The sequence below is a fragment of the Ictalurus furcatus genome, chromosome 16, assembly GCF_023375685.1.
Source record: "Ictalurus furcatus strain D&B chromosome 16, Billie_1.0, whole genome shotgun sequence".
NCBI classification, from domain to species: domain Eukaryota; kingdom Metazoa; phylum Chordata; class Actinopteri; order Siluriformes; family Ictaluridae; genus Ictalurus; species Ictalurus furcatus.
The window spans coordinates 2,785,697-2,806,597 of record NC_071270.1 but is presented as its reverse complement, the minus strand read 5'-3'; the positions used below and the strand labels follow the sequence as shown (position 1 = coordinate 2,806,597).

Here is a 20,901-nt window from a genome sequence, read left to right as displayed (position 1 = left end):
GTGTATTTCCCCCTGCGCGTGCGCGTGTGTGTTTATTACATCATTAAAGACGTTGGAATGTTTAAAATGAATTTTATTTTGTATTTTTTTCACTTACAGAAAGTTTTATTTAGAAAAAATATATATTTTAGAGGTGCATTGTGTAATGTTGAAAAAATATATATATATATATATATTTATACATGTAATACTCATATACTGTCTTTAGAAAAAAAAAAAAAAAACCTTTGAAAATTTAATTCCAAAATGAATTAGAACGCACATGTTTAGTGTCTTCATTTCAGGATTTATGGTTTTTCTGGCCCGGAAATGAGCCCCACCCATGCAGGAACACAGCTGCTTGGCTCCACCCCTTTATTTAAATCAAGACAACTCCACTATTCCATAGAAATATATCTTTAAAGGGATTATAGGTCTTTACGTTTGTTTGCTTTTTTTTTTTTTTGCTTTTTGAAGTGGAATATTGCAACAATTCCACAAAAAAAAAATGCTCCAAGTCAGTTCCATAATTTTCTTCATCTTCAGCTGTCTAACAGAGGTCTGCAAGTTTTTGTGCCAAAATAGACTGGTATTTGGAGCTATCCATGATCCCGTCTATCTTAACTAGAGTCCCAGTCCCAGCTGAAGAGAAGCAGCTCCATAGCATGATGCTGCCACCACCATGCTTTACTTTACACCATGCATGGTGTACTCTGGGTGTTTTTGTGCCAAACATATCTTATAGAATGATGCATAACAAGTTCTACCTCGGTCTTATCAGAGCGTGACACATTTTGTCACATGGCTTTTTATTATTATTATTATTATTATTATTATTATTATTATTATTATTATCTAATCATCCTATCCAATAGCTCAGATATGTGAAGAATGTTAGAAATCGCCAGATATTCCTGCAGCTCCTATAACGTTGCTGTAGGTCTCTTGGCAGCCTCCCTGCCTGATAAGTTTTCTTCTTGTCCTTTCATCAATTTTGAAGCAACATCTTGTTCCTAGTGATGTCACCGTAGGGCGCGATTTTCTCAGTGGGGTCGAGTTCAGGGCTCTGTGCAGGACACTCGAGTTCTTCCACTCCAACCTTAACTCTAACACGCCATGTCTTCATGGAGCTGGCTTTGTGCACACTTTGTGATACTGGACCAGGTTTGAGCCTCTTAGTTCCAGTGAAGGGAAACTGTGATGCTACAGCATACAGATGCGTTCTAACGCCTACAACTGTAGGCAAATGAACCCATTCGTATGTAAAGTCACAAATATTTAACAGATGGGGTTAGACGTCATCTTGAAGGACAATCAGTCTTGACAACGTCTTTATATACACAATGTCCTGGAACTCTCCTGTAGAGAATTTATACATGTCGAATACCTACATTTGTAAACATGTGTTATAAAGTATAAAGTCGTTAGTAAAATGTCAAGTGAGGCTGCACCAAGAGGAATGTATAACTCCACCTCAGGGGGACAAAAGCAAAATTCAGAATTTTTTTTATTTACAGTAGGAAAAAAAAATAGCTTAGTTTAGAAATGAAAACATAAGAAAATTAGTATTCGTATACAATACATATGGTTTGTTTATGGTTTAGGATTAACCTTTTTCTGGCCCAGAAATGAATTTTGTCCACACGGAAACACAACTGCTCAGCTCCATCCGGTTTTCTTTCAAGGCAACTCCAAAATGTCTGAAATGGTGCCCTGCTAACTATTCTATACAAATATATCTTTAACTGTGTTAAAGTGCATTATGGGTGCATTGTAAATATTCTGTATCTGTTTGTATCTGTTAACGACAGTAACATATTACAGGGCATTATGGGAATTCATACATTCACTATGCTGTTGGAATATAAAATGGCAAAACTCCAATATAGTGCACTATGTAGTCAATAGGGTGTGGTCTCAGACACCGAAGAGAGGGACTGAAAATTACATACTGCCCCTTTAAGGCCCACTGATTTTATGAACATTATGATAACAAAATATCCTCATATCGCTCATACATTTAGGTACGGATCTATAGATGTACAGTTATGAAATATTTATATCAAAATCATAAAATGAATATTTAATTCATGACATTTCGCTCAGTAGCAGTTCAGCCATCCGTAGTTCAGAAGCACGCGATTCACAGTTCTGGTCCTGTACTTGTATTCTGTTTGTCTGGCTCCATCAGAGAAATACAGGAAACCTGCAGAGTAAAAGGAAAACGCTTTAAAAACAAATGACATGAGCCTGTATTTGTACAGATTAAAACATGCATATGATCCAGGGCTAGTTTTAATTCCATCCCATCCAACCATTTTGCCTATCCAGGGGATTTCGGTGCACAGGGCATGGCACACACATTCACACACTATGGGCAATTTGGAAATGCCAATCAGACTACAGTGCATGTCTTTGGACTGGGGGAGGACAACAGGGTACCTGGAGGAAGCCCTGAAGCATGGGGAGATCGTGCAAACTCTACCCCCAATTCCGGAGGTGTGAGGTGCTAACCACTAAGCCACCGATCCCCCTGTAATTTTAATAAAGAAGAGCGTGTGTTTACCGTAGTTTTCAAAAGCAGCGTCCACTTTGGAGCCGATACCCGGGAAATCTACGTGAATGGGTTTGGGGAAACCAGCGTCCATCTTTCCAGTGTTCTCATTAAAACTGAACAAAAAAATGGCATTAATTATTTTTTTTAATGCATCAATTAATCAATTAACTCACATACTTTTGTATAATAATAATAATAATAATAATAATAATAATAATAATAAATCTTAATATGTTATTATTATTATATAAATTACCTCCAATATTTATCACCAATAAAGAACAGAGTGCGCTTCGTCGAATCCACGTGCACCGCAGAGTCGATCTTCGTGACTGACGCCGGAAAGCCGAACTGTGAAATGTGCTTCGGATATCCGGCTAAAATGGAGGTCGCTGTCACGCCCCAGTAGTACTGACCTGCACGATGGCACACACACACACACACATTTACACTCCATGAATATCTGCTGTGTGAATGCGAGAGTGTTTAAGGTGTGATAGATTGAAAGTCGAACCGTTGAAAAAGAAGCTGATGCGTTTTGCCCTGAGCTCGTAAGCTGCACTGACAGACGTGATGGAGGGCCACGTGGATCTGATTAGAGTCTGTGGAATTCCTTTCTGTAGGCTGCTTTTCTTCCAGTAATAGCTTGTAAGAAGAGAAGATAAACTTTAGTGAACAAATCTCTCTATCTATCTATCTATCTATCTAACTAACTACAGACAACTCCAGAAATTCCATAGGAATTTGTTTTAAACAATCTTTTCGATTTAAAACAACAAACATGCATGGCAAAATTATTGACACCCCTAAACTATGTTTACGCAAACAGTGGTGTGCAGATTGATCGCATTTTGCAAGCTTACTATGTATTGAATACAAAAGAAGCTTGATTGCATCTGCCAGGAGGTGAGGAGTGGCCTTAAGTAGTTTGTTTAAATTATTATTATTATTATTATTATTATTATTATTATTATTGTGTCCACAAATATACCTCCAAACCTCAGTGTCGACATCTGAACCCTGAAAAATTGCATTAGATTACAACTATAGAGCATCCCCCATATATTTAAGCTGTGATTATGAAGGGTGCCAATAATTATAAAGATGGCTGTAGCTATCATTCAATACTGTCTTACTTATTCTTGAAGAAGTAAAGCTCTCCTCTTATGCTGGTTGCGGCATCAAACACCAAGTCCCGATTGCATGGCGCTGGTGGTTGTGCTCCTGGTTGTGGATTTGGTTGAGGCTGTGGTTTGGGTTGAGGTTGAGGCTGTGGTTTGGGTTGTGGTTGAGGATTTGGGGATTTACGAGCACCTAAGAAATCAAGTAAAAGGAAATTGTAAGAACGTCTACTGTATTGATATTCCTCCCCGTGATCTTGTCTGATCTGCTATTATACGCACCATAGAGCGCCTGGATTCCTTGTTTATCGTCCAGAGGCAGCTGATATCCCTGAGTGTTGACGTATTTGTATGTAGGGTACATGAGAGCGGAGGGATCTTGTGAGTGATCCAGTCCTAGCGCATGGCCGAACTCATGGGCAGCCACCAAGAGCAAGTTCACACCTGAAGCACAATGTGTTTAAACATTTGAGTATATTTGACATCTGTGTATCTGTGACTGGACTCTATGGGCTCTAGGAAACAACCTACAACAGACACTTAAAAAGTAAGACCGCATTGCTCTTTCCTTGGAGTGAATCTTCCATTTATTTCCACTATGAATGCTATGTATCTATCTGCTTTACCTGCTGAGCTCAGAGTCCATTTCTCATCCTCATCAAAGTGCGCATCGCCTCCGTCATTAGGACCAGGAGACATGGCGTGAGCCAGGACACCGCCCTGCCCATCGAATGGGTAAAAATCTCCATGATCTGGAGAAAAAAAACAAATGAAGCTTATAGAATTCCAGGAATATGTCCTAAACTTCACTGCATAGGCCATGTGTTATTATCAAATGGCATTTCAGGATTCAAAATAAAGAACTGACTGCAAAGAAAATAGTGCACTATCTAGGAACTAGGGTGTGTTTTGCTGTTTTGGAGAACACCTACTTCGGGCTTTGAAGAGAATCATGATGTCGGCCGTGCCGCCGTAGATCTGCTTAAAGTCGAGCAGAGTAACGTCGCTGTAGAGCTTGAACGCTTGAGCGATCGTGCCATCCACTTCCCTCTGGCTCAGATCTGGCGTGTACTGGGTTATTCTAAAATGTGAGCAAAAGAAAAACAGTGTGACATGTGGGAACAATAATGAATGCCATCGCTCTCTATTGTGATCTATTATTTCTGGAAATTTGGGTCGTTGATGGCTAATATGTACTTCCTCCAAAGACATTTACAGCCAGACGCATCTTTTCAAACTACTGCTCATGCAAGAAGAGTTGCCAGGGTTACGGCTTTTACGCCAAATTGGGCTGGTTTTGGAACAGAGAGAAAAGAGCAGGTCTACAGGGCAAATCAGAAATGTGTGTGCATTACAGTGAACTTGTTTCCAGGTAAAGGCAAACTGAAGAAAGTTGGGTCTTTAACGCTTGATAGTGGGATCGTAGGGTTAGACGGTTGCCCCTGCTCCTCCATTTTTCATGATATCATCATGTAACTGAGATCAACAGCAAAACATGAACATTAGCCTATAACGTCTTCAGATTTCGTTAGCACGGTGTACTCTAATTCCAGCTTATCTCCACGCCCCTAAACCGCTAGACTCCATCAAAAGCAGTCTGTACCTGTATGTAATGGTCTTCTTATCCCATTTGGGCTTGCCATTGAAATGTCTGAAGTTGGAAACGTCGGAAACACCGCAGCGTGGCTTCTTCATCACCTCGATGGTGTTCGTGTCTAGCTTTCCCGTCACCTGGAGCCCAAAAAACTCCTGCATTTTCTTCAGGATGGTCTCAAAGTCCTGCACTTTCACTCGTCTCCCGCTGATGGACGGAGCGTTGGGATCCGAGTAGAACTGCTTCAGATATTCCTGAAGAAACAAGACAGAAAATCATCAAAGCGGAGAAGCAGAGAAGCCACGTAGGGATGAGCTTCACCCATTTTTAACTGGGACTAACAGGAAAAGATGTTGTTGTTGTTGTTGTTGTTGTTGTTTTAATGATACAAGCAACTAAAAGAGATTATTAGTGGTGTTTGGTTCATGTGGAGGAAAGACAGAATGGCAAGCTGATGTCTTAAATTATAGAGACCACCCATGGTATGTCAGACTTTATATATTCGTAACGGTTTACCTCAGCTTTCTCCTGATCCACTGTGGACGTCGCAGGGGCGCCACTGCAAAGCGCCAGACATGCTGTGAGCACCAGCACGAGAACAGCTGTGTCCCTCATTTCCAAGCTGTCTTCTTCTGGAGTCCTGGAGGGTTGATGGTGAGTTTATATCTGCTCCATCAACCCACGCCCACCCTCTTATTTACAGCCACTCTGCTTGCCTTTTCCTCAAAGCAGAGAGCAGAATTCTGGGAAAGATGAATCGTATCTTGACAACCGTGTAATCCGAATAAAACAGGGGCTTTTAGTTTGCGACGCAGTCCAAAGAAGACCATGCACGTGTAGACAAGTTATGTCCTTGATATGGAACGTGAGATAAAAGATACATGGATTTGAATGTATTTTGAATCAGAAATGTGGAAAATAAGCCGGTCTTGCCACCTTTGAACAGCATTTGTTATGCTTTACATCTGACATCTGTCCAATCTTTAGATTAAAGGTCAAATCCTCTATGTAGAGAGTCTTAGAAAAGACAGTAGGTGACAGCAGAGCGGGCGGGGGGGGGGGTATTTAATTACGCAAAGAGTGAAAACAAACCTAACCAAACGGCAAACAAAGCAAGTATTAATTTTGCTCTGTGCTCAGGACATAAACTAATAAGTGTCAAAGTGCTCTACGTGGTCCGGTTTCTATTCCAAGGGTTCAAATCCCAGCCTTCACCTGCATAGCTCTGGTTTGATTGGGTTTTACTTCATTTTGTAAGCTACTTTTAACTATTAAAACTATTTAGGTTGTACTTTTAAACTGAGCAGTCGCTTTCAGAAGTGATACGGCTCGTATGTAAATTCACAAATTCTTAACCAGTAAGGGTTAAAGGTCATCTTGTAGGACAGTCAAAGCAAAGCTTTCAGGTCTGATGTCTATGTAATGGTCCTTTAAAATGGGCGATTTCTATGCTAATGACATGAACCAAAAGCCCATGTAGAAATGTAAATTGGCACAAATGTTACAAATGTCAAATGTAAATGTAGATGTAAATGACCATACTGGGGTTAGAGACTGAGTGCTATTTGTCTTTATATAATGACTGTAAGCGATAGAACAATCTGGAGCATTAAATAGAAATATACATTTTGGACACAATGTCCTGGAATTTTCCTAAATAGGTTTTTACAGGAATTAAATACTTCGACTCATAAGCAGATATGTTCTTGATTTGTCAGTAAGGGTCTTAATTTACGTCAACTGGTGCTGCTCTAACAGGAATGTACTGTATAACTGAAACTTACACACACACACACACACACACACACACACACACACATACATACAGCTGACATGTTCCAGCATGCTGGAGATACAGATGTATGGGGGTTTTTTTTTGTTCATATAAGGTCATGAGCTCCATTTCAGAAGTACTGAAGGCCCAGTATCTACTGAATACTGTCACTAATTCAATCATTTTAGTTTCTATTGTTACGATCCATCATTTATTCTTTTACGTTGATTTCTCTCTTTAATCTGAATATGATTGCCAAAACACGGGCATTTTATTCGATTTGAGATGTTTGTTATGTTTGACATAGAACCTTAAAAGGTCAAAGGACAAATGACATTTTTCTGTGCGATCTTTATTCTTCATTAAACAACAACAGATCTCAAAAACGAATTCTTATGATAGTAAAGATAAATAAATACAATAATACAGTAAACTATACATAAATGTAATTTGTTATATGATCAATTAAGGATTATATTCTCCATAGCCCAGATCCAACATTGGGCACTGGGTCCAAAAAAAAACAAAAAAGGAAAGAACCACTAGCACTTCAAGAAGTAGTTGTTATTTAGCGTACGCAACACCTTCTTGGTAGAAGTGCTGTACTCAAAAACATTCGTACCGCTGAAGAGGTAGGTGAAACCTGAAACAAAGGATTGACATAATATCAAACCCAGCAAACCTTTATATAATTGTAGAGCAATTAAGAAGATCACAATATTCAAAAGGATAACTGTGTTTATAAAAATACTGACCCCTGTACTGGAAGGCAGCAGTGATTTTCCCAGTGATCCCCGGGAAGCCACGTTCGACCAGTTTGGGGTATCCGGTGTCCATCTTCCTCTTGTTTTCATCATAACTGAGATAATATTCGAGTTGGTTAGTTCCTCAGAAACCCTTATTAATGGTCAATATTTATATTACTACAGCACTGTTAATGCTTAAATCTACCACGCTATTTGTTTTCTTGGCAACATGACAAGCTAATCAATTAGTCTAAAATGGTTAGACTTATAAATTCCTCATGAATGAATTATGAATTCCTCCAACTGATTGTTGTAGCTGTGCCATCTGTATATTTAATGCCAATCTAGCAATGCCATGTACTTCCTACCTGTAGTAATTGTTGTCCACGAAGTACAACGTCTTGCCAGTGCTTTGGTCGTAAAATGCAGCGCTGACCTTCACCTGGGCAGGCAGACCCAAGCTGCTAAGGCTCTTGGGAAATCCACTCACAAGGTCATAAGCACTGAAAGCCCAGACTGTCTGATCTAAAGAGCACAAGTTCACATGGTTATCTCAAGCTGCTTTATGATTAATGGCATTACAAATGATCATTTAAAAGCGATTATGAAAGTTCAATCACCTTTGATGAGGTACAGTCTGTCTTGCACAGTGTTCTCAAATGCAGCATCGATATTATCTGGAGCCTCGGGCCAGAAGCGCTTGATCAGCTGCTGCTGGACCGAGTTGGTTCCAAATAAGCGCCAGAAGAAGCTAAAGGAGACAAATACATGGTCAAGAAGTGAAAATGATATCTCAGTGGGAGTTTTAACGTAGCTTATGGAAAGTTTTTTTTTTTTTTTTAAATCAGTGTGTACCCATCCTTGAAGAAGAGCCTCTCTCCACGCAGGGTTGCCACAGCGTCGAGGACCAGCGTGCGGTCACAGGCGCTCGGGGTGACTGGAGGTGGATTGGGGTTACCTGTATTTGGGCCTGGTGACATGTTTGTAAAGCAAATGTTAGAAAAATGAGATATATTCTGCAAATAAAAGGAGGCATTTGAGCTGTTCTCACAGTTTGAAGAAGCAGTGTGGGAGTGTGTGTGTGTGTGTGTGTGTGTGTGTGTGTGTGGAATTCTAGGAAAATATTTACAGTACTGGAAAATTACATAATGCATTTGAGTATTTCCGAAGAACTTATTATACAGTTAGCGTAACACTCATTAAATTTTACTTCATGTTGGCTTTTTTCCATTTTGTGTCTAAAATTTTGACAATAATATTAGCAAACGAGGGTAAGCAGAACCATTTTCAAATTCAAATTGATTCTTATAGATGGCAACACTAGCTACCAAACTAGCTACTCGGGAATAGCGATGTGAATTGAGTCAGATCATATGAATCAGCTAATCAGGCAGAGCCGACTCTTTTGGCTTCTAAACGGCTCGTTGCCGTTTTTGTTCAAGACCAGATAGTTTGCGTTATTTTGAGCACCGAGAATTAAAATAAATTAATAAATTAATAAATTACACTAGCAGTTTAACGGTGTACGCTTACAACATAAAAGAAGAAGAAAAGAAAATGGCTAATCCAGGCAATCGGCTCTCAACGTTCACCTAAAAGAGCCGGTTGAACGAACCGAATCATTCACAAACGACACATTACTACTCTTTTTACTTAATTGATTGAATTTAAAACGCAGTGTATATTTGGTAATAAATAGTTAAAACACCAATGTAAGTGTAGTGTTTTTATGGCAATATAAGTTACTATATTCTGTTTAAAAATATGGTGCAATATGCTACTGTAAACAAGTGTTACATTATCAGCGTTACATTATTATATAATTGAAATGTATTCATTTAAATAATTCAAATGTATAATTTAAATGTAAATTAACTGGTATTTTCTCCCCGTGTGTGCTTACCATAGAGAGACTGAATGCCTTTGACGTCATCTGCAGACAGAACAAATGTGTTTGGGTTTCTGTAGCTGTACGTCGGGTACATGAGGGCACCGGGGTCGCTGGAGTGAGACAGACCCAGAGAGTGACCAAACTCATGGGCGGCCACCAGGAACAAAACAAATCCTGAAGAAAGAAGACATGGTCAGTCTTCATGGTTAAGCTGTATGACTTAGGTTTATTACAGTGTTATAGTTTCAGTGTCTCACCACTGGTAGAGGTGAAGGTGAAGCTTTCATCTTCATCAAAATGTGCGTCTCCACCAATGCCACTAGATGGGGCAAAGGCATGAGCCAGCGTGCCAGATGTTCCATCAAACGGGTAGGCATCACCATGGGCTATGAGAAAGAGCCGGGTTTTAATGCATGCATTACATAGTTTAACACAATATTTCGAATATTTCAGGAGCATGTGTGCTGAAATTCTTGCATGTCTAGTCAACAGCCTTAACCCCTGCTAGCGTAAACAGGATTGGTCAAACTTTCTGAAGGAACTTACATCCTCTCCCGAAGGAGATCATGATGTCGGCTATACCGCTGTAGATGCGGGTGAACCTCAGAGGAGTGACGCGAGCCCAGACTTGCAGCGCTCTCTCGATAGAGTCGTCCACTTCAGCCACAGACATGTCGGGAGTGTAATTCTCAATCCTAGCAGAGAAAAACAACATTAACTTTAATCAGGCTTACGTATGGAAGGATTTGCAGCGACGCCTTTACTGAGATCTCTGCATTCCATGACACACTTTGTTGTGGTTCTCACCTGTAGGTCAGCTGGCTTGTTTGCCATTTAGCGTCTCCGCCGAACGTGGAGTACGCACCTACATCGACAACTCCACACCGTGGCTTCTTCATCACCTCCAAGGTTTCGGTGTCCATTGTCCCTGTCACGGTGAGTCCAAAAAACTTCTGCATGGCAGCTAGCTTGAGACTCATCTCACTGAATCTTCCTTTATTAGTGGGTGTCGAAGTGAGGTTGTAGAATTTCTTCAGGTAAGCCTACAGACAGAAATGAAATAAAAGTGAATAGTGTTGTAAACAGATCCCTGGGCATTGTGGAATGTAGAATAAAGATACATTACCTCCGCAAAAGCATCATCTTGCTCTGCTTTCTTTGGTATTGGACCTGACTGAACGGCAATCAGAAGAGCAACGAGAAAGCAGGTTGTGTAGTACATCTTCATGTTTGTCTCCTCCTCGAGGATCTTCACCACGCTGGTTTGCACTCGGAGGCTGAGAGGTTTATATACTCTTCAGATGCAGACATATTGCGTAACGGATTTAATCACTGGCTTAATAGATCGTGCAGGAAGAATCCGGATTTAACAGGAACGTTTACACCCAAATCAGTAAACAAGGCAATCTTCCTTATTCCTTATTCTTTCTTTATTCTGCCTGCTTTCATTTTTTTTATTTTTATACTACAATTATTGATAGTTGTCCTTGCAGCCACGCATACATACATACATACATACATACATACATACATATGTACATACATACATTAAAGATTAGAGGCAGATTAGAGGCAGATTAGAGAATGAATAAGGAAGGAAGATTGCCTTGTTTAATGATTTGGGTGTAAACATATCCATCAAATCCATATGTATGTATGTATGCCCATAAGGACAATTATAAGTAATTATAGTATTTTAAAAAAAAAATTTTTTTAATGAAAGCAGGTAGATTGAAGAAAGAATAAGGAAGGCAGATTGCCTTGTTTAATAATTTGGGTGTAAACATTTCCGTCAAATCTGAATTTTTCCTGCTTGATCCATTACGCCAGTGATTAAATCAATTGCGCAATAAGTCAGCACATGCGTGTTTTCTTATGTGTGTATAAATGTGTTTACACTGGAATGTGCATATGTATATATATTCTCCTTATCATTCTTCCTGTGTTCCTGTGCTTTTGTGTTATTGTAACGTTTTTATTACTGTTAAACGCACGTATGTATCGCTATCTAACTAGGAAAACGCTTTTATCTTTAATGCTGTGATATTCATAGTCATTGTGACCTACTGATATTAATCTGATAAACTGTATAATCATTTTTGTATTCCTGTGACTTCTTGGGTTCTGCATTTCTGTTCAATTCGTATTGATAAAATTCATCTCTGTGTGATGATTTTCTTTTTTTTCTATTTGTTCCCATAAATCAAGAATTTCTTTAATAATTGTTTTTTTTTGTTAAATAATAATTGTCTTTAATAAAACTTTTGTTACTCATAGTTAAATTCTGTCAAATCGATTTTAGTATTTTACACCAGTAGAGTTCTGGTAATGGGTGACACACACACACACACACACACACACACACACACACACACACACACACACACACACACACACACACACACACTAAACTACGTATGTATAAACAGATAAATTATTATTGTTGCATTATTTGTCCATTTTTAAGTTTTGTGTTGTGTGACCAAAAAAAAACAAATTGTTCTGATGAAATATCTCAATATTATTTAGAAATATATTACAAATTATATAAAATGTATATACAATTATCTTTTTTAAAATAAATAAATAAATGAACAATTACAGTAAAGGACACGTTTGTCTCCATTGTGTCAGTATTTCTTTGCATTGATTGGGTTTTGAATTTAAAAAAAAAAAATGATCTGCACATTTTACAAGTTAAGTGATTTTAATATTTGTGTATATGTGCATTAATGTTCAAATTAAGTCGATATTTAAACCTACACATTACAGGTCTAGATAAGAATAGTTTCATGTCATTTACTGCTAATAAATCATGAATGATATGGATTTATGTTATTAATATTACGACTAAAAAGGAAACATTTAAAATGTATTAATAAAGGAAAATAAAGGGAAATACAAATCATTTGTATTTCTAAAGTAAAACGCATGTCCCAACAGTTGCCACAAATAATAATAATAAAAAATGTATTAAAAAAAAAAAAAAAAAAAAAATCAATTATTACATGAAGTCTATTAGAAGCCAATTATCATGACTTAATATAATGGTGAAGATTGGTAACAGTAGACGTGCTGCAGTCTTATTGAAACATGTTGAAAGTATGCACGCAAGCCCGTGCATGTCCGAGCTGCACGTTCAGGGAAATGACACAGATGTTTTCGGAAATGCTATACCTGAGTCACAACTGTCTCTCACAATTGCCATACACACAACAAATCATCGATGACGTGTGTGTCGGGTTTGTAGTGGATATAGAGTAAAGGGCCAGGATTCCTCTCTAGAGGAAGTGACCTTTTTTGGTCTTCTCAGCACCAGAGGATGAGGTGAAAGAAGCTTTCAGTAGAATTATATTCATTTCATTTAACATTTTATTTTAATCTTCGGTTGATTATTTTTCATAGAAATGTGAATTTTTTGGAAATGAGGGATATAACACAATACCGCTCCCTGTATCTGTATCTGTTTAGAGCACACTATCTGGCCATTCTGAATAATATTTTCGTACTCGGTTACATCCGTATTGCAAAGTTGCAATCGTGAGGTTGTGTCTCCTCATTGTAAAAAAAAAACAACCTGGTAAATTTACAGGAACTGAGCATCTGCAGATTTTGTACTTTGTATATTATATAATGTATAGTACTGGAAAAATAAATAAATAAATAAATCTAGCTTTACCACCAGGGCAACATGGCACATACCATACTTTGTTTAAATTATGGATGCACTGATACTGGTATCGGGTGTGATACCGTCCTCATTTATCCGTACTCATAAAAAATCCTCCAATACTGTCAAATATTTTCCCAGAATACCAAACAGGCTGCAGTATCAAACATCCCTACAGTATTATAGCTACACTAAACACAGTTTACACCGTATTTTATTCTAGAAATTCTTCACAGTGTGAAATTTCCCGTTCGAGCAGGTTCTATACTAGTCTGTGTAGCCAGTTCAATTCATCGGTTATTCATCAACAATGTGTATCGAAGACGTTTTGTCACATGTCGTAAACAAAGGGAAGTTCCCCAGCATTTAAACACGTGTGTGATTCAGCTCCGTGACGTTTTAAGGTGACACTTGGATCTGAAAGTGTAAAACTGTCAGGGAGGACATGTCAGGACAGCTTTGGAGGTTATAGTTTCCAAACCGTATAGCAAAGACATTTTCTGCCCCAGAGCTCAACGCATCATCGCAAAAGGAACAAAGGTCTGAAAAACAGAAAATCCTCTAGTCATCAGGATTAAATCCTCATCTGACGCTGTCGTGACACAGAATCATAACACCGTTCACACAGGAGCAGCTCATCTTTCTTCTAGATAGTTAAATAAACACTTATACTTTGGTGTCTGGGTGAAAAGATTAAAAAATGCACCTCTAGTCGACAGTCAAAATGCCATTGAATTATTTCATTTCTACCGAAAATCTATAGCACGGCCTAAACATTACTGAATCATGTCGATTAGTCAACTTAAAAGGATTGCGGCCCTGTTTGCATTTTAAGTTATAAATTTTAAGTCATCATAATTACCAATAACAACATAATAGGCCTACAGCAGCACTTAAATAATACAACCAGCCAAGCAATTGTGTAATGTTGTAATACTGAATATTAACAATACTGAATCATCTCGATTAGTAAGCTTAAAAGGATTGTTTGCTTTTTCGTTGTTCCCTGTTTGCATTTTAAGTTAACTGTTTTAAAACTGAAATGAGAATAACAGTCAGAAATAACAGAAAATGTGAACCTTTTAGAGAGCTGGGAAAGGGATAAATAGAAGAATAAAAGTATGAAGGATAAGTATAAGAAGTATAAGAAAGATACTGTTGCCGTTAATGAAATAGACACAAAGTCACGATGAAAGAGTAAAGAAAAAAAAACAACAACTGAGAAACAAAAGAAACTGCTAGACAAATTTGCAAAAAATCCAAAAGCAAGACCAAGACTATGTTTATATTACATTTTTTAAAATATCATCTGGTTGTTTCTGCATTAACAGTAGTGAATTACTTATAATTTTGGCTCCAGGAATCTTGGATTTTATTGGAGTTTTATTTTTGTTTGTTTGTTGGTTTGTTTTGCCGTTATAGCTTAGCGGTTAGCATGACTGCGCCTCACACCTCCAGGGCTGGGGGTTCGATTCCCGCCTCCACCGTTACATTTTCTCCCTGTGCTTCGGGGGTTTCCTCAGGGTACTCCGGTTTCCTCCCCCAGTCCAAAGACATGCGTCGTAGGCTGATTGGCATCTCTAAATTGTCCATTGTGTGTGAATGGTTGTGTGAATGTGTGCGCAATTGTGCCCTGTGACGAGCTGGCAGTCCCCTGGGATAGGCTCCAGGCTCCCCGTGACCCTGTGTAGGATAAGCGGTACAGAAAAATGGATGGACGGATAGATGTTTTGGGATTAAAATGGCAAATTTAATCAACCTACAAGATTGCGCTCTTTAGTTTCCTTCCTCTTTCCTTCCTACAGCTCCTGGTGAAGACAGTGTAGATGATGTAAACCATATAAACTACATTTGAACAGAATTTCAAGGCATCTCTCCAGACAGCCATCTTCCCTGCACGTGCAATGGGCATGTCGCTCTGGGCCAATCAGGACTCGGCAATACAAAATTATGTAAATATTTTATCTTGTTTATCTTGCTCAGTTCAACTGATTTACATAGAGTTTTATGTTTTTGCGGAGATAGAATAACAATAACAACATCATAGGTCTACAACAGCAGTTAAATTTACAACCAGCCAAGCAGTTGTGTAATATAGTGAGTCATGCTGTTACACTAATTGGTAGTATTTTTAACTATGTTTATGTATGCGCATGCGCTGTAAGACTGTCTGAGTCCTTGTATTAGAGTGCCATCTAGTGACTTTAACTGGTATTGCTAGCTGCTCTCTACGTGTGCTGTAGTACCTGTACAGGAATGGATACAGGTTGAGGGGCAGGGACGAAACAATTCCAAAAGGCAGGACCAGATGGCACTTCATCTTATTTTCTCTCATATAGGAGCACCTATAGGGCACTGCATTTCATTTTCTCCACTTCTCCACTTTTCTCCATTTCTCCACTGCACCCGTTAGGGTATTTCATGATGTTTCTTTGCATGTCGCAGAACCCTTTAGGGCATCGTATTACCTATTCTACATTGGACGGGCATTCAAAAGGGCATTTCATTGTGCTTTCTGGCATGTAGCGGCACCATAGAGGGCATTTCATCATGTTTTCACCACTGCAAGCGCACCCTTGAGGGCAGCCTAGGTTGCACTTTCACTGCCTTTTTTTTTTTAATACTGTGGGGTCCTATATAGAAAATTAACACTTTCTGACCAATCAGATTTGAGAATTCAGCAGCACTTTGGTATAAATGTTCTTAGCAGCCTAATGAGGTTCTACCTGATATGAAAAGACTAATTTGTGAGGTTCAACAATGAATTTAAGGGTCAAAACAGGGGGTTCTAGTTCTAGTAACATTTTCTTCTTCTTCCTCAAGGATCGTTGTCTTGTGCACAGAGCGCCACACTTTTCAGCACCGGAGAAACATCAGCTATCATCACCACCAAACGGATATGAAGCCTCTGCATTTTAATGCGTTTCATTACTATAACGAAACGTCCGGACATATGTCTAATTAACCAGTAGCATCTCACGGTAGCATTTACATTGCATCCGAAGTTTATTTTGAAAGTATGACATCAGGATTGCAATTGCCCAAAAAGAACCAAAAGAATCAGATTAAATAGTCAACACTTTGATTTAATAAATAGTTTCCACTATAAAGAATGTTTGCACGTTCTGCACTTTCACTCATGACAGATAAATATAAAAGGCATCAAAGGCTAGCACTGCAAGAAGTAGTTGTTTCCCAGCACGCGCATCAGCACTGTTTCACTAAACTCGAATATGCTTGTTCCACTGAAAAGGTAGGTGAAACCTGAAAAGCATGAGGCGAACAAAATCAGTATAGAAAAAATAAATAACTAGGCTGAAATTAGTCCAGACGATTAAGAAACGTTTAGTAATGTATTAAATACTGACTACTGTACTGGTAGGCTGCAGTAACATTTCCTGTCATTCCTGGGAATCTCTTTTCCACCAGTTTAGGGTAACCCTTGTCCATCTTCTTCTTGTTTGTGTCATAGCTTTAAAATATTTCCATTCGTTAAAGTAAAAAAGGAAATATCATCTCGTCTTCTTTCATTGGTATTTCTTTTAAATAACAATGCACTGTGACATACCTGTAGTATGATTTCCCGACAAAGAACAACGTCTTCCCAGTAGATTCATCATAAACGGCAGCGTTGATCTTCTTCACTTTAGCCGGCAACCTGAAGCTACTGAGATTCATGCGATTCACGACGTCATAACCACTGAGGGCCCAGACCTTCTGACCTAAAGATCATGAGCATGAGTTAACGCAAATTCTTATGTAATGACTCTAGAAGTTGAAAAAATACAGCGTTTTACCTTTAAAGATGTACACCAAGTCAGCTGATGGATCCTCAAAAGCAGCATCGATATCATCTGGAAGCTCGGGCCAGAAGCTCTTTATCAGAAATTGTTCCTTTTGAGGGATCTGAGGGTGGTGGCGCCAGAAAAATCTGAACAGATTGATATGCATTAAATGGTTAGAACCCTTAAAAACAGTCATTTAGAAGGTTTTAGAAGATTTTTTATATTCATGCATACTTATTTTTGAAGAAGTACGTCTCTCCACGCAGGGTCATAACGGCATCCAGGACCAGACTGGGGTCACAGGCATTAGGAGTGGACGGAGGTGTGGGCTCGGGCTTATCGGGTATTTCAGGGTTTGAGCCTGTTGAATTCATTTAACTTTGTTTTAACGGCTTTTCTAGACAACTTGTCACAAAATGCCTAATTCCAGAAGCTTACCATAGAGAGCCTGAATTTTCCTGACGTCGTCTCGGGGAAGGACGAAGCTGTCGACATCTCTGTAGGTGTACCTTGCGTTCATGAGAGCTCCCGGATCGGTGGAATGGTCAAGGCCCAGGGCGTGTCCAAATTCATGCGCAGCCACCAAGAACAAGTTGTATCCTGTGGTTCCTCGATAAAGATAAATGTGCATGGTTTTTTATTTATTTATTTGCATCGTGCATACTGCATCGTCGTATCTTTCAAGTTTGATGAAATATTTACCATTCGGAGATTTGAAAGTGAAGGTCTCGTCGTCATCAAAATGAGTATCTCCGCCGAGGCCATCAGCGGGGCCAAATGCATGAGCCAAGAGATTATTAGGTCCATCAAATGGGGAGCCATCACCATGATCTAGAAACGGAAAACGTATTCTATTAACATCAATATAAACTGTAGCATTTTTTTTTTTCCAGTTTATACCAGGCTTTGAGTTCTGAAGACTGCAGTACACTGAAGGGCTCATGGTAAAACCTGAAACAGCTAACTGCCTGGCATAAAGGTTCACTAAAGTCTACATAATCTCTTGATCACTCATTGACAGTATTTCTGAATGGTGCCTTATGAAATTATTCAAATGCTGTCTTTCATCATTTCTAACTTACCCAGTCAATAAGAACATGTTCAACATTATATATAAATTCTACAGGAAAGACTTCAAGGCAGGCTGTGTCAATCAGAAAATGGTACCAATGCCACTTGATGAAGTGAGAACCTCACCTCCGACAGCAAACGAGATCATGATGTCGGCTATCCCGCTGTAGATGCGTGTGAACTTCAGAGGAGTGACTCGAGCCCAGACTTGCAGCGCTCTCTCGATAGAGTCATCCACTTCAGCCACAGACATATCGGGAGTGTAATTCTCAATCCTGACGAATAAAATAACACTTAAAGCGTAACTAAATTTGTTACGTTTGTTTGGTTTTAAACAAGAAGCTAGAATACGTTAAGTACCTGTAGGTCAAGTTCTTTGTAGACCATTTGTAATTTAAAACTCTGTCTTTGTATGAAGCGACATCTGGAACGCCACAGCAAGGCTTCTTCATCATCTCCATCGTTTCAGTGTCCAGAGTTCCTGTCACGTTTAACTTTAAAAAGTCCTGCATCTCACTGACCTTGCGCCCAGAGGACGGCGTGTTGTCCTCGTCCATTCTGGATAATCTCTTCAAGTAATTCTGGTTAAATAGAAACAATCTACAGTTAGAAACCCGGCTAAATAAAATCCAGTGGTAATTTTAAGTTGCACAATGGAATGCCATTCCTACCGTTGCTAATTCTTCATGATCCTTCCCAGTAGATGACAGTATTGGACCTGAGTGAACCCTGAACGTCAGGGCAATGAGGACACAAAACTGGTAGTAAGTCTTCATCTTGCTTCTCCTCCAAGAAACTGATGCAGTTTGGGTTTTACTGCCTACTTTTATATATGGTAAGGGATGGCATATTGAGCAACAACCTGAGTCATGTGATAGTTAATAACAGAGATCCAGTGCATCAGCCACATGTATAGTTCATCGGGAAATAGCGATAGTAATCTTGTATTCTGAAGTTTCATTTGGTTTGTCACTCTGTGGAACAAATGTAGAACACCCAACTAAGGTTTTATTTTCAGAACTATTAGTAGAGCCATTAACTCATCTAAATGATCTTTGACGAACTCCCCTTTTTTAAGCGTATCAATTTCAAAATGTAATTTTATAGACACAAAACAATCCCACAACATAACGGCCTTCCATTTTACAAGATCCCCAGTTTTGTTTTTTTTTTATTGCTATAAATTATGATGGACAATGCTTTCAACATAACTTAAGTAGTATTGGTCAGATAATACAAAGTCAAGTTGATTTTCTCTTGTCCTATGCACAACATATATTAATAGCAAACATAAATTAATATTTCAGTGTCAAATATGAATGTTACTAATCCTTATATTTTTCCAGCTTATTTTCCGTTCCCAACGTGACATGGCTAAAATTTCAAATAACATATCGATTTATGTTGCCTTGGATCATTTTCTAATGAGATATGCAGTAGGTTTTGAAAGTGTTCCATTCCAATCCCATTCAGTTTCAGTTCAATTCAGCACATTTTACTGTGTTACAGATTTGATTTCAAATGGATTGAACCCAATAGCCACGCTAACAGAGCTTCAGAAGTTCGATGCAGGGGTAGAACCTGCCAGAAGGACAACCGTCTTAGAAACCCTCCATCGATCAAGCCTTCATGGTGGCATGACTAGACGTAAGCCAAAGAGGGATATTGGAGGCACTGTAAGAGTAAGAGTAATTTGTCGGGCACATAAAGCACTTTAAGGGGAGCATTATGAAATAGATTATCTGGTCTTATTATAGCCTACGAAAATCGATCTCTTTGGGTTCTTTGTGCTACGTGCGCTGAAAACCAGGTACTACGCTTGAACTGGTAATACCATCCCTAAGGTGAAGCATGGTGGTGGCAGCATTGTTCTTAGTGGCAGGGACTGGGAGACTGGTCAGAATTGAGGTAAGAATGAATGCAGCAAAATACAGAGAAGAAAGCATGCTCTAGAGTGCACACGGACTCAGACTGGAGCAAAGGTTCACCTTTCAGCACATCAAACCGAAGCAGTGGAGTGGCTTCAATACAATGTCGTTGAGTGGCTCAGCCAAAGCCCAGAACTCCATATAGAACATCTGTGGAGGCACCTAAAGATGGCAGACTCTCCCCATCCAATCTGACTGAGCTTGAGAGAATCTGCCAGGAAGAATGGGAGAAACAGCCTAAATCCAGGTGTGCAAAGATTTTAGAGGCTGACTCAAGAAGGCTCGAAGCTGTAATCGCTGCCGAAGATGTGTCTACACCGTACTGATCTGAATACTTACCTAAATAAGGGATTTCGTTTGATTTTTGATTTTTGAAACTCAGGGAAAATGTCTGCAAACTTGTTTTCAATTTTGTCGTTACGGGTTATTGTGTGTAGGTTCATGACCAAAAAAAAAAATCATTTCATTTTATATAAAATCTACAGTATGACCAAATGTGCAATACCTGACGGGGTTCGAACTCCCTGTACAGCACTTGATCCATTTGGCTGTTGTAGGGTTGTATTTAAAACAATTTTATGATTTGTTTTAGATGGAAAAAGTCCAGCAAACAGTCTGTGTGGGTTTTTTTTTTTTTTTTTTTTTTCGTGAAGTGTTATTGGATGACTTCTTGCTGACCGATTCATGATGATTTAAATAGACACTTCCCCAGCTGATGTTCAGCCATATGCTTTACTAAATGACTGCTCCATCCAAACCAAGCCACGTAATACCTTTTAAGGCAG

At 38.9% G+C, this 20,901-nt stretch overlaps 2 protein-coding genes across 2 annotated transcripts; both read right to left on the bottom strand.

Moving 5' to 3' along the window:
- Positions 1-1,512: 1,512 nt before the first annotated feature.
- Positions 1,513-10,917, bottom strand: LOC128620638 (uncharacterized). Its single transcript, XM_053645851.1, has 19 exons — positions 10,789-10,917; positions 10,470-10,705; positions 10,209-10,357; positions 9,920-10,048; positions 9,675-9,836; positions 8,627-8,741; positions 8,392-8,522; positions 8,140-8,296; positions 7,781-7,884; positions 7,575-7,668; positions 5,768-5,912; positions 5,261-5,505; positions 4,590-4,738; positions 4,284-4,409; positions 3,940-4,101; positions 3,673-3,850; positions 3,051-3,181; positions 2,793-2,952; positions 1,513-2,649 (listed from the first exon to the last, which is right to left on the bottom strand). Exons 1-19 carry the CDS (start codon positions 10,888-10,890, stop codon positions 2,496-2,498), a joined length of 2,829 nt encoding a protein of 942 aa, XP_053501826.1. The 5' UTR covers positions 10,891-10,917; the 3' UTR covers positions 1,513-2,495.
- A 5,180-nt stretch (positions 10,918-16,097) lies between these two features.
- Positions 16,098-18,969, bottom strand: LOC128620870 (collagenase 3-like). The gene is made up of 10 exons (XM_053646220.1): positions 18,860-18,969; positions 18,549-18,769; positions 18,315-18,463; positions 17,820-17,948; positions 17,556-17,717; positions 17,352-17,478; positions 17,130-17,263; positions 16,901-17,054; positions 16,701-16,804; positions 16,098-16,596 (listed from the first exon to the last, which is right to left on the bottom strand). The coding sequence occupies exons 1-10, from the start codon at positions 18,962-18,964 to the stop codon at positions 16,502-16,504; spliced, it is 1,380 nt and encodes a 459-aa protein (XP_053502195.1). The 5' UTR covers positions 18,965-18,969; the 3' UTR covers positions 16,098-16,501.
- Between the last annotated feature and the right edge of the window lie 1,932 nt (positions 18,970-20,901).